The 11,978-nt window shown below is 36.8% G+C and overlaps 1 protein-coding gene across 1 annotated transcript; it reads left to right on the top strand.

The window, feature by feature from the left end:
* Positions 1 to 6: 6 nt before the first annotated feature.
* On the top strand, positions 7 to 10,676 carry LOC104613940 (chromosome unknown open reading frame, human C11orf70; the record flags this gene model as incomplete). Its single annotated transcript, XM_010293340.1, has 5 exons — positions 7 to 71; positions 567 to 648; positions 2,298 to 2,370; positions 8,068 to 8,234; positions 10,504 to 10,676. Coding segments are annotated over 5 exons (560 nt in total), but the record flags the coding sequence as incomplete, so codon positions are not given.
* Positions 10,677 to 11,978: the final 1,302 nt, after the last annotated feature.

Below are 11,978 nucleotides of genomic sequence, written 5' to 3'. Positions count from 1 at the left end.
TTCCGCTGCCTGCCCCAGAAAGCCTTCCCCTGCCTGGAGGACAGGGACATCCGGGACAGATTCCTCAAATGGTGCGAGGGGAAAAGCCTGCTGCGAGAGGCGCTTCTCTGCGGGCGGTGGGGAGCGATAAGAGGCGGGCGGGAGGGGAAAAGGCGGGCGGTGCTGAGGGCTGGGGTCGTCACTGCGCCCTTAGGGCACCCGCTCTGTGGTGGTGCGGGTCCGTGTCTCTCTTTTTCCCCCCCTTTAATTAGAAGTCTCCTCGTTATTTTTCCGGCACGTAAAACGCTTGTGCTGAGGTGCAAGGCATTTATCCTCGTTTTCCAGAGTTAGCCGAGCCTATGGTCGCTTCGCAGCGTTGCTGTGATGCCGCCTGAGCAGCGGTTGTGCCTCCCCCACTCCTCCGAGTGGGGGGAGGTGGTGGTGGGAGGCGGTTATAAGTGAGAATTTAAAAAAAGAAAAATATAATTATTGGTCAGAATACGACTTTATGTAGTGTAGGCAAATTTGCAGAGTGACTAAGTTCCTAGTATGTTTGCAGAATATTTCATCTCGTTTTTCCATTTCAGGTCCATGCAAGGCAGGATCACAGCACAAGCGTTCGGTTTTGACCAGCAGTTTAAGCCCTATCAAAAGGATGAATTTGTTATGGTACTTCTAAGTTCTTTATATTTTAGGTTGACTTTTTTTTTTTCATGGAATTATAGCTATTGGAAAACTGCACAATGGCAAGCATTGTAGCAGTGTTAACATGCTATTTTCCTGCACACTGTCTCCTTGAAAGTAGGTGATTTAGGTGGGGTGCTCAAGTCCTACTTTGTGGGTTAACTGTATTGTCCAGTAAAAATATTTTAGTCTGTACTAATGTTACTCTTTTTTAAGAGGGAACAATTTAGTCATTCAAGATTTCCAAGAATGGCAATCTGAACTGGATGCTGATCTTGGCCACTGCATTTGATGTTGGGAAGCCCACACAGGGAGAGACTTTAAACAGTACATGCAGTTGGTACCTTTGTTCACAGCTATTACTTCTTTGTTACCGTAAATACCCGTGCAATTAGATGTGCATATGCACCATACATTTAAAAATACAATATTTTTAAAGTTTATTGGATACCATTGCTTTATACTGGAATTTTGGGCTCTCAGCTTTTTGAGAGTCAAGCCTCTTGCTGATTTTGTGTCCTTCACTTTTGTTGTGTGCAAAGTCAAACCTGTTCATCTATGTGCAGATAGAAAAAAAACCCACCTGTGGTTTAAAAAACAGTATGGTTTTTATATCTATTGTTTTAAAAACAACTCTTTCATTTGCTGTATGTCTATTTTATATTGTTATCCTGGATAAAGAATTCAGCCTCTCTGTATTTTAAAGAAATTCACACAGAAAACCACCAATATTTCATCTCCCACTGAATGACACTTCAAATGATTGAAGTTTACAAAATATGCGTTTGCCTTCTCAATGCTTGTCTCTTTTGAATTAAAAATGTAAAAATATCACTATGAGATGATGAACTCTCAGTGGCAGTGAATTAACTGAGAACAAAGGGGCCATTACATTACATAGTCTGATCTGTCTGTATCCCAGAGAGGTGGTAAAGAGATTTGGTGATGCAGAGACTGAAAAATCCATCATTTTCTTAGCAGCTTGTAATGATTATTCACTCTGCTTGTATGCAGTGTGGATTTTCTTAATTGGCTTATCTATCATTTAAACATGTCAGCTACAAACATTACTATGCATGTCTCCTTTTTTTAATTGATAAGAAGACTGAATACTTCAAATCTTACTGTGGAACATCTTCTCCACCCCTTCAATAATTTATGGATTTCTTCTGTATCTGTTTAATAATTTTTGTGTGTCTCTACACTTATCCAAGCTTCAAATTTATTTACAAAATGTAAATTTTACAAGCATACTTAGCATTTCGTTTTTTACTTCCAACAACATTGCATGCAGAGATAGAATTGTTTCATCTCTTCCATTTTCTATACCTCCAAGGGTTTCATACAACCTTTTTGTGTGTTCTTGGACTAAAAGTGCTTTACTGTAAAACCTTAATATTGCATATATAAATATGTACATGAAGTTATCCTGAATAGCTAAAAGACACCGGCTACACAAAGTTACAGAAACATGTATTTGGTGGTGTGATATTTAGTATCCAAACTGAAAGACCATACAAAATCTACTTACTAATTGGATCCTTATAATTTGCTTTGTAAGTGTCTAAAGCACTATAAATGATGATTTTATGTTTCATTTCATTAACTTGTATTCTCTTATTTGAATATTATAGGCATTTTTTAATGACCAAAATGTGAACTCCAGTTTGAAATTGCTCTCAGCTTCAGGACAATGGACAACATTGGGTAAATTTAGAATAAATTAGTCTTAAATTATAAAGTCTGTGTTGTAACTATTTTCCTCTAATTTAGCACTTCGTAATAATGATGGTTCATAGATGTGTACCTTCACCTGGTTGAAATATCTTAAAGAATTACTTCTTTTACTAAATAATAATAAAAGATTCTTACCTACTTTGTTACTGAATTGTCACATTTTACACTTTTTTTCCCTTGACCCCTGCATCAATCCATAAACCAAGCTACTAGAAGTTTTTTTAAATGGCCTGTGACATTCGGTTGACCTGATCACATATCCAGACATAATCAACTGCATTAATTGTGGAATTATAGTACTAACTGCTTCAGATAATATTTGGAGAAAGACACTCTTCTATAGATGCAACCACTTTAATCTAGCACAGATCTGAGATTATTGCTCTGTTACAAATTAAAGTTGAGAGAGCAGAAGATTAGATAGAGCACACTGCTGAGCTTGTGTAAATATGCTATCTGCACAACAGAAGTGATCTAGGTGCAGAAAGAGAGCCATGCGATAGGTTGTTCTAGCTGCAATCATGGCATAAGGTTGACTTCTAGTTTGTTGCTGGATCATTAACTTTTGATTATAACATTTGATTACGTCTGTAGATGGAGATGAGACACTTAAAGGAGAAAGACCAAAAGCAAATAGCATATCATTTTATGGCACCACTTTGGAATTGTATTTTTGATTAGGTAAATGATGCACAAAATTTCATGGAAACTGCATGTGATAATGTAATGGGATTTTATGTATAATGCGAACTCTGATATTGCCAAAGTGATTTTCCTTACCAAGAATATTTTAAAAGGGCGTAGCGGGAAGTCCTCAGTTCTTTTGGTTTGTCTGCAGATACTTTACTGAGTGTAAATATTTAATGGAGCTTTGGGAATTTTCTAACTTTTCAATTTCAGCTGTCTGGAATTGGCATAGGTTTTCCCCACTGTATACAATGACACTAGACATTGCCACCTTTTTGCCTGCAAAATCCATTTTCCAAACACTGTATCTGGTTGTTAAAACAATTGAAATATATAAGATGCAAAAATTTCAAGTCCCCCCCTCAGGTATCTCTTTTTCACTCTGGCAAACAGAAAGAAAATAAATATATTTCAGACCATGGGTAAACCTTTTCCTGCTTTAGGCAAGAATTTTTTTAGGCTATCTGTCTAGCCTGTGACTTGCCAGTCCCTCTAGTGAAGGTCAGTAGGTTACATACCTCATGTTAAGAGCGGAGGGTCACTTGCCAAGTATCCCAGCTTAACTCCTGATTCTGCTCAATCTCCCTCAGCACAGAAGTAATGCATTTTGTTCTGAGGACTGGAAGGGTTCCCTTTCTAAATCCTGAACAGCTGGTATACCCCATTTGCTCTTAAAATTTCATCTTCCCATTCTTTGCCTATTTTTGGTGAGGAATGTTGGCACATTTTTCTACACTTAGTTTTCATGTGCATTTTTTTAAAATATAGTAAGAATTAGCTTTGAGTAGGAGGAGGTAAAAAAATAATCTATTATTTTCATCTTCAGACATGCTGATATATTAATCCAGATATACCATTTACTTATCACTGTGGAGTAACTCTTTTTAAAACAAGTTCCTGTTCTTGAAAGAAAATACTGGAAACGGGCTTATTTTGCTTTTTAGAAAATCTGAGGAAAATTACATACTCCAGGTTGATTCAAATACTGTATTTATTCTCTTGCAAACAAATCTGTTAGGGTTTTTTTGCAGGGGGGAGATACTTTGGATGCATAATGTAAGTGGGGTTTAGATAGGTTCTTAGAAATCTCCCTTCTATTCTCTCCTCCATGAGGTTGGGCAGAAAGTATTTATGGATGTCAGCATTATAGAAGACATCAATATAATATTACTTTACAAGAGTGTTTATTTTCATAACCCTTTTGTCTTTTTCCAGGCTGTGGTCCTCTTTCACCTTCTCATTAAGAATTTATTTTTCTTTTTAATTCAGTGGACATCATTTCACTTTCATATTTATCTCTACCTCCTCTCTGTTACTTGTCTATCTCCTTTTCCTAAAATCTGTATCTAGAAGTTCTTCATTACTTTTTTTTCCCTGTGTCTAATGTCATTTTTTATTTCTCTTGACTACTTTTCATCCTCACCTTAATATTACCAGACCTTAATATCCTCCGTCTCCATCTGTTAGATGAAAAGGTGGCATAAAACATGGGGTCCCCAAGGAATGCAACATGTACCTCTCTCCCTAGCTTCCCCACCTGTTGGGATTCCTGGGAGAATCCCACAATAGTAACATTGTCTCAAGGACTCCAGCTTTAACTTTACTTGAAATTTAACATTTTATGTAAACAATACACACACATACACTCTAGTCTGCTTCATCTGGTCAGACAGATACTTAATTACCTATTCTCATGTCACAATTTTTTGCCTGTTGTTGTAGGGATATTTTTCCTCTCTTCCTGGCTGCATGGCAGAGTACCTGAGAGTTCTGTCATGTGCGTTAAGCCCCCCCTTCATCTGTTACTCTCATATTTCTAAAATAGAAGCAGCAAGAGGAACAAATTTGATGCGTACCGACTTAGGTCTTGAGTCTTGTATTTTTAAATAGCTGCAATGAAAAATAAATAGTAGTTTTTCCTTGGACACATGACTGGCCTTCCACCTGTCAGCAGTCTTGGGGAGGCAGGACTGGATCTGCTTAAGCTCAATTAACACTTGAAAAGTTATCTTCAAAGGGACAGGGTTACTGTCTTTTGTGTAAATAAAAATTTAGTATTTGCCTAAGAAAGATTCTTGACTTGCTGTCTGTACTTAAAGCTCTAATGATTGCTGTCTTTGGAATGGGGTTTTGAAATCTGGAAGGTAATCTTAAATCAGCAATTTTTTAGACTACTATTATAGCTTATCATTTGCAAAAATTTTAGATGTCATTTGAACCTATAAATCATCAACCTGCACCTTTTACTTTTGAAATACCACCTTTTTAGTGAATTTGCATTGTGTATGTTCTATAGAAACTGGTTTGTAAGTAGTAAGTTGCAAGAGGTTTCCCTGAGGTAAAAATCTTTCTTAAGCTTGGGAGGAATTCTAAATATACCCAATCAGGGGTTTATCTGCCCCATACTAGATATTCAACATGTTCATTTAAAAGTATATTGGCAGCACTGTATAGATATTCCAGAGCTACATGTTATAAGAAGCTTAATCTGCTTCAGTACTTCTCAGCTCTTTGTTTTCCACTTGCAGAGTTGTCAAGGCATTTCTTCTTTGTATTTTATTGCTCACTTTTACAGTGTTATTAAAACTGGTCACTCTTTTCCAGGAAATTCTGAATCTCCAATTTCAAATCTCACCTCTCAAATGGAGAATAGGAGCTTCCAGTATATTTAAGCTTTCCCATTTATAGTTTGGTTTTCTGAACTACTGAATAGATTACAAAGCTCTTGATTTTTTTTTTTTCCCCTGATGAAAGTTTTCACAAAATCTTGTTTCAGAGCACAAGTATGTCTCTTTCCTTCCCCTCCCCCAACAAAATCCTAATAATTTGAAGGCCTATAAATAGCTCAATTTCGTATACTTTGAGCTCGATAACTGGGAAAATGTAAGACTTCTTTTCTTTCTCAAGTCATTTAACATCTGATTTTTATTAGTCTTAGTTCAGTTTTTGATTAATAGGTCTTTGCAAAATAATTTCTATGTTAGGGGTTGATTTACCTCTTATTAATTCTTTTATAAAATAAAAATTCTATCCTTGTGAAAGGAAGCTGGAGGACTAGAAGTTAGAGGAGTCTGGAGGTGAGGTGGAAGGAAGGAAGGGAGGGAGGGAGGAAGCATAAATAAATAAATAAATAAGTATCCCTTTGTTCTTAGGTTGTGAGGCTGTAAGTCATGTTTTTTTTGACTTGTGATTTGGTTACATAATTTGATTATTTTTTAATAGTCAGTATGTGGACAGGTAGGAGAATGTCCTAACCTTTTTTTTTAATAAAAGGTATACTACACACTGTAGATGTGAAGCTAAGGAATTAAATGCCGAGCTTTTCTCTATAGCCAATTTTCTTTACATCACATTGGCCCAATAAAATAATTATAAAGTTTCATGCCAGTATTTTTAGCTTAAGTAGACACATTTTCAAGCCATCAACTTGTAACTTCTCTTTAATTTTTTTCTTAGTGTTGTTGAGATAGGTGGTGCAGGGTTTAGATAGCAAAATGCCAGTCCTGCTTAACCTATGAATAAATAATCTCCATGTAATAAAATATGGGAGAAATCCCAAGGACTTTTTGGAAGTGTCCCTTTTGGGGACAAGAGAAATTTTAGGCTATTCTACGCTTGCTCGGTGCTCTTGGAAGCATCATGGTTCATACATACCTTTTTCGCACATTTCTGTTACTGAAATACTGTCATCCAGAGCGAAATTTTGACATTTCCTAAAAACTAGTCTTTAGTGATCCTTTAGGTCAGCTTGTCAGGACACCACTTAATTTTATCTTTAATTTTATGGTCAAAAGCCTTTTAATATTCTGATGTTGTTGACCCATCTCCCATCAAGGGAACCTACAGAGGAGAAAAGATGAGAGTAAAGTCATGGAAAGATGGAATGCTGTGAATATTAGCTCTGCCAAGACTCATTGCCCTTGTGTTGCATGCTCACTTTTGCTCACGCTCATGCATGCTCTCTTCCCTCTTGCACTGAGAAGCACTTTGAAGGATGTTAAGGGCGATTTGGAGATGAGTAGAGGATATGTTTTAACATTTGGTCTGAACACGTGGACTGTAGAGAGCAGATGGAACTGGACTGAGTCCAAAGCTTCTTAAACATGGAGTCTAGTGCCATTTGAGGTGCCATAAGTTATCTAGCACCATGCATACAGATTTGTAGATGTAACACTGTATATAGAGAAGATATGTGCCCTTATGGACTGATACCTCATTAAGGAAAATACTGTAGAGCATCTCAAATGGCACTAGATGTCTGTGAGCAACAGGATCAAGCCTTGGATGACTTGCAAGCACTGAAAAATTATAGAAAAATGTACTCTGCACTTAATGATTACAGAGATAAGAGTCCTGATTCATACAGGAAGTGCTGATGGTACCTTTTTCATCTTCTGAAATAGCTGGTTAACAAAGCTTACAGTAGCTACAGAATAACTTTTCAAAAAGTTCAGATATAATACTTAACCAGCCAAAAATTCATCAGGACTGTGTTTGTTTTGTCTTTTACTTTGTGGGGTGCTGTTAGCAGCTACTGATTTCATCACACCAAGTTTGGTGGTATTTGTCCTCAGGTTCTTTAAGGCTTAATCTGTGGAATATGATTTTCTAAGGATTTGGTCTAATGTGATGTTGAGTTTACATGGTGTTTCATCTGTTACTTGTTTTAGTTGATAGTATTGCCAACAGGGGGAGCATACACATGAGCCTTACTGGAAGGTAGCATTCAGATGAATTTAATGTTTTCCTTACACTTGTTTCTTTCTTAGCTTTCTTTGTTTTTTGAGGGACTGCATGATTGAGTCATACTTATGTGATCTGTATTTTTTTAAAGAATATGCCACACACAACCATTTAGAGAAGTTGATTATTTCCACACTGTATGGAATTACAAATTACTGTAAAACCATTAGTACATGGAATTCCTCCTATTTTATTTATTGTAAGAGATATGGAGTGAAGCCTTTCTATGTATTCCAGATTCCAAAGTGACAAAAATTGAAGCTATGGTGGTACCCTGTACACAGATTTCCATGTCATTTTTTGATCGGCTATACTCTGAAGGAATTGTTAGAGAAACTGGAGATATTGTGAAATGTTATGATGACTATTACGATGATATTCTCATCTCTGATGAATTAAGGAAGGTCAGTATAGCAATTAATAATTTCTTATACTTTTTCATACTCTATTAGGTACTGTAAGGGCACAATTTTCAGATTTTTTTTTCCTGACAATACATACTTTCCATGGTAAAAATGGGCATTGATAGCCACGTGATAGAAATGACTGAAGCACTGCAGTGCCTGAATGTGTGAAAGCAATGGCTGTTTTCTAGGTGGGCCCTCTTTCCTTTTTGGGTGGGAGAAGAAGGTAGAACCTTCTTCTGCCCACCCTTGTCTCAGGTAGTCAGTGCTTGGGTCGGAAGTATGGGGGGAAATGCAGCTACTCATTTGCCTAGGAGGGGAAAACAAGTGGTGCTAATGGAAAGTTGCCATGATACCCAGAGCTGTGGGTTCACCCAACCTTCCAGGTAGTTGATGAAATTGAATGTACTCAATAGCTACATCCTGAAGCATTCCTGGCCAGAAATGTTGACCTTATCATATGCGAAGGCATTTAAGGAAAGGCATCTTCATATATTTTCACTGAAACAAAGGAAAGGAAACTGTGAAAAGGGAAACTATTTTTCAGTGTAACACTGGAAAAGGACTAAATATAACTCCTGAACAGGCCTGCAAGATAAAAACTATTTGTTATACTCCAGTGGAGGTGTTACAGAGCAGATTATTCTGAAAAAGAATCTCTCTAACAGTGGCACCTTCTTAATCAACTTTTATGTCTTCACTGTAAGTGTTTCTTTTGACTTCATAAGCTAAACCAATTTTTTTTTACTTGTGTTTGTTTAGCATTAGCAAAGCATAGTGTGGGAGAACTGGATTTTGCTCTTCCTTGTATATATAATCATCATAAGTACTTAATAATTATAGAGTTGCACTCATTTGCACTTGGCGAATCCTTTGAAGGCAGTGTGTTTGAACCAGTGACACTGGTTACAGGATGTGGCCTGAAATACTGGTCTGTCTTGTAAAGTTCTGGGAAAAGGAGAGGACTCAAGCTCATGTTTGAATTTCAGATGTGGTTTGTAGCCTAGCAGTTCAAAATACTGTGTATTTGTTTTTAAGTTGGGCATGTGTGAAATGTTTTCTGAAAATTAAGTATATCGAATGCAGAAAAGTTAGAGGCAACATTTAAAATAAGACATCATTGGAGTTTCAGTCTCTTTCCATTTTCCTTCCCTTGGAAGGGATGTGTGTGCCTGCAAGCTGCATGTTGAAGGATTCACATATGTTTGAAATGAACGTGATTCCTACTTGTAAGGCCTAAGATGGCAGAAAGAATTAAGAGTCAAAATCTTCCAGGGATGACATTAAAGCTTCAGATTGAACTAGTCAGCGCCCTGGGACAGTAGACTGTAGGGGGCAGCAAACTGTCTATCTCCTGGTGCCAGAAGGTGGCCCTCAGCTGCAAAACTCCATGTTTCTTTCCTACCTGCCACATCTTCTCTGGCTTCAACCAAGAAGTGCATTGGGATATGTACGAGGTGGCCATCAACAACAGTTACTGCCCAGACCCTTTTTTACTCAGGTTGTGTAGCGATAGAGAGAGCCAGAGAGTGGTAAGCTCATGTCTGGCTTTGACCAGTTTGCCTGGGTTGGCATCTGCATTTTGGCTGATGTGACTCAGACATCTTGTAACCATACAATTTCTGTCCACCCTTACAGTGCGCAGTGTTGGGACTAATTTAGCAAGTCCTCTGTGTTCACATAATATTGCAGCAAAAGGCAGGTGAGACACATGGAGGCACCTGGATAGCATGTCTGGCTTATCCAGGCTACAGATAAAGGCTTACTAGAATCTGCAGTAAAAAATGGTGTAAGTTTGAGTGATCCCCTCTGGGAGATCCTTGGGATTCCTTTACAAATGTGAGACAACTGTGTAAACTTAGAGTAGAAAAGCAAATGTAGGCTAAGTTACCAAAGACAAACTAATTGGCAGTGGTCAACATACCAAATGTAGCTAGATTATTTTCAGATTATTGATTGTTTCATTAACGTGATGGACAATTAACCAGGGAAGACTCTTGAAAAATCTTTCCTTATGTCTTGTGGACACAAATCTGACAGTGATTCTGCTTTATATTGTATCTATAAATTTTGAACATAATTGCTTCATTGGAAGAAGGATTTAGAGAGAATTGCTTATTCATTTTCACCCCTAGTTCATATATTTTATGTAAATGTTAATGTAAACTCTGTGGGGCACACAGCAAATTAGCTGCATTGTTTATAAACTTAATCTCAAATAAGAAATTTTTGTCTATTTGACTTCTTTGTTATTTTCTTGTTTCACAAGGTCTTGCTTCTGGAAGATTCAGACCATTACGACTTATTTAGTCAATTGGATCGCAAGGAATTTCTGTTCTGTCTTTTTAAGCATCTTTGCATTGGAGGAGCTCTTTGCCAGTTTGAAGATGTAGTTGGCCCATACTTAGAAACTACAAAAGCTTTATATAAAGACTTGGTGAGGTAGGTGTTTTGTGTTTTACACAATTGTGTATCTTTGTGCTCTGCATAGATACTTTGTGTTGGTTTGTGTAAATTTATTGTGCATTACTGCTTCCAAAATGGGGCTGTTATTTAATCAATCTGCGAGCTTATTTGTGTTCAATTACCAAAATACCAGGTAACAATGGTAGTAGTTTAATGGCAAAATATATGTAATTTTGATGCCATCTGTCCCACATAAGGACTTTTAAAGTATTACATATATGGACATTGATGTGTTATAATTCATTCCCATTTTAAAGATTTTTGTTTCTGTAATCATCTACTGAAAACATCACATGGCACTGGATCCAGAATGTTTCCACTGTCATTGACAAAACATCAACAATTAAGTCTTGACTATATAGTCTTGGACTACTTTCAAGCTGCTTTTGGCTTAGGCTTTAAGAATTGAAGTACTTCAGTTTAAATTTTTAGTTATATATATTTAAATACGGTTGCATTTTGGCATTCTTAACTCCACAAATAAACTTCTTGCAGTGTAAAGCTAAGGGTGGTAGAATCTGGCTGTTAACATGACATGGTGGACTAACATGTTTTTTCCAGGTCTGGCATATGGAATTGTTTGGATTTTATTTTTTTTTCGTACCTGAGAGGTGATTGATTAGAGGTTCCAATTCAGAAAAAAGGCAATTTTTTGCTCTGTTTTGATATATCCATATTCTGACTTCTCTGATTGACAAAATTTCGTATTTCCTGGCTGGTGGGAAATGGAGCGTAGTTATCAGTTATGCAAAGGCTCATTCCTAGCTAACCTAATGTGAGTATGAAGATCATCAAAGATATTATTAAAATTTTATATTGTATTATACTTTGCCACTCATAATAAGTATTTGTGGGAGAGTATAAAGAACAATATTAACTGAACAATAGAAAACAATTGCAGATCTCTGAAAAGTGAGATAGTACAAGAACTCTGATAATATGGATACCAAGTGATGTACTGGAATGTACACTACGAAGGCTTCAAATTGCTTAAAGTAGGAATTGATATTTTTCTTCATTCTCAGGTCTATTTGGAATGGTATGGTGACCAATTGTTATTTCATCTCCTATTTTAAGATTATACACAAGCATATTAGGAAAAAAATCATGTAAGATGTATCCGTCTTTAATTCCGTTCTTAAAATGTCTTTGGATAAACTTAAGAGTAAAATGTATATGTCTGGACAAAGATACAGTGAAAGGATGAGACCCAGTGATTCTTAATCGCCTGAATCAATATGCCAAACAGACCCTTCTCTTAGGGAAGTCCGCTGCCTC

Source organism: Phaethon lepturus, unplaced genomic scaffold (assembly GCF_000687285.1).
Source record: "Phaethon lepturus isolate BGI_N335 unplaced genomic scaffold, ASM68728v1 scaffold378, whole genome shotgun sequence".
In the NCBI taxonomy this organism is placed as follows: Eukaryota; Metazoa; Chordata; class Aves; order Phaethontiformes; family Phaethontidae; genus Phaethon; species Phaethon lepturus.
The sequence above is the reverse complement of the archived record's forward strand: the minus strand, read 5'-3'. Positions and strand labels throughout refer to the sequence as shown.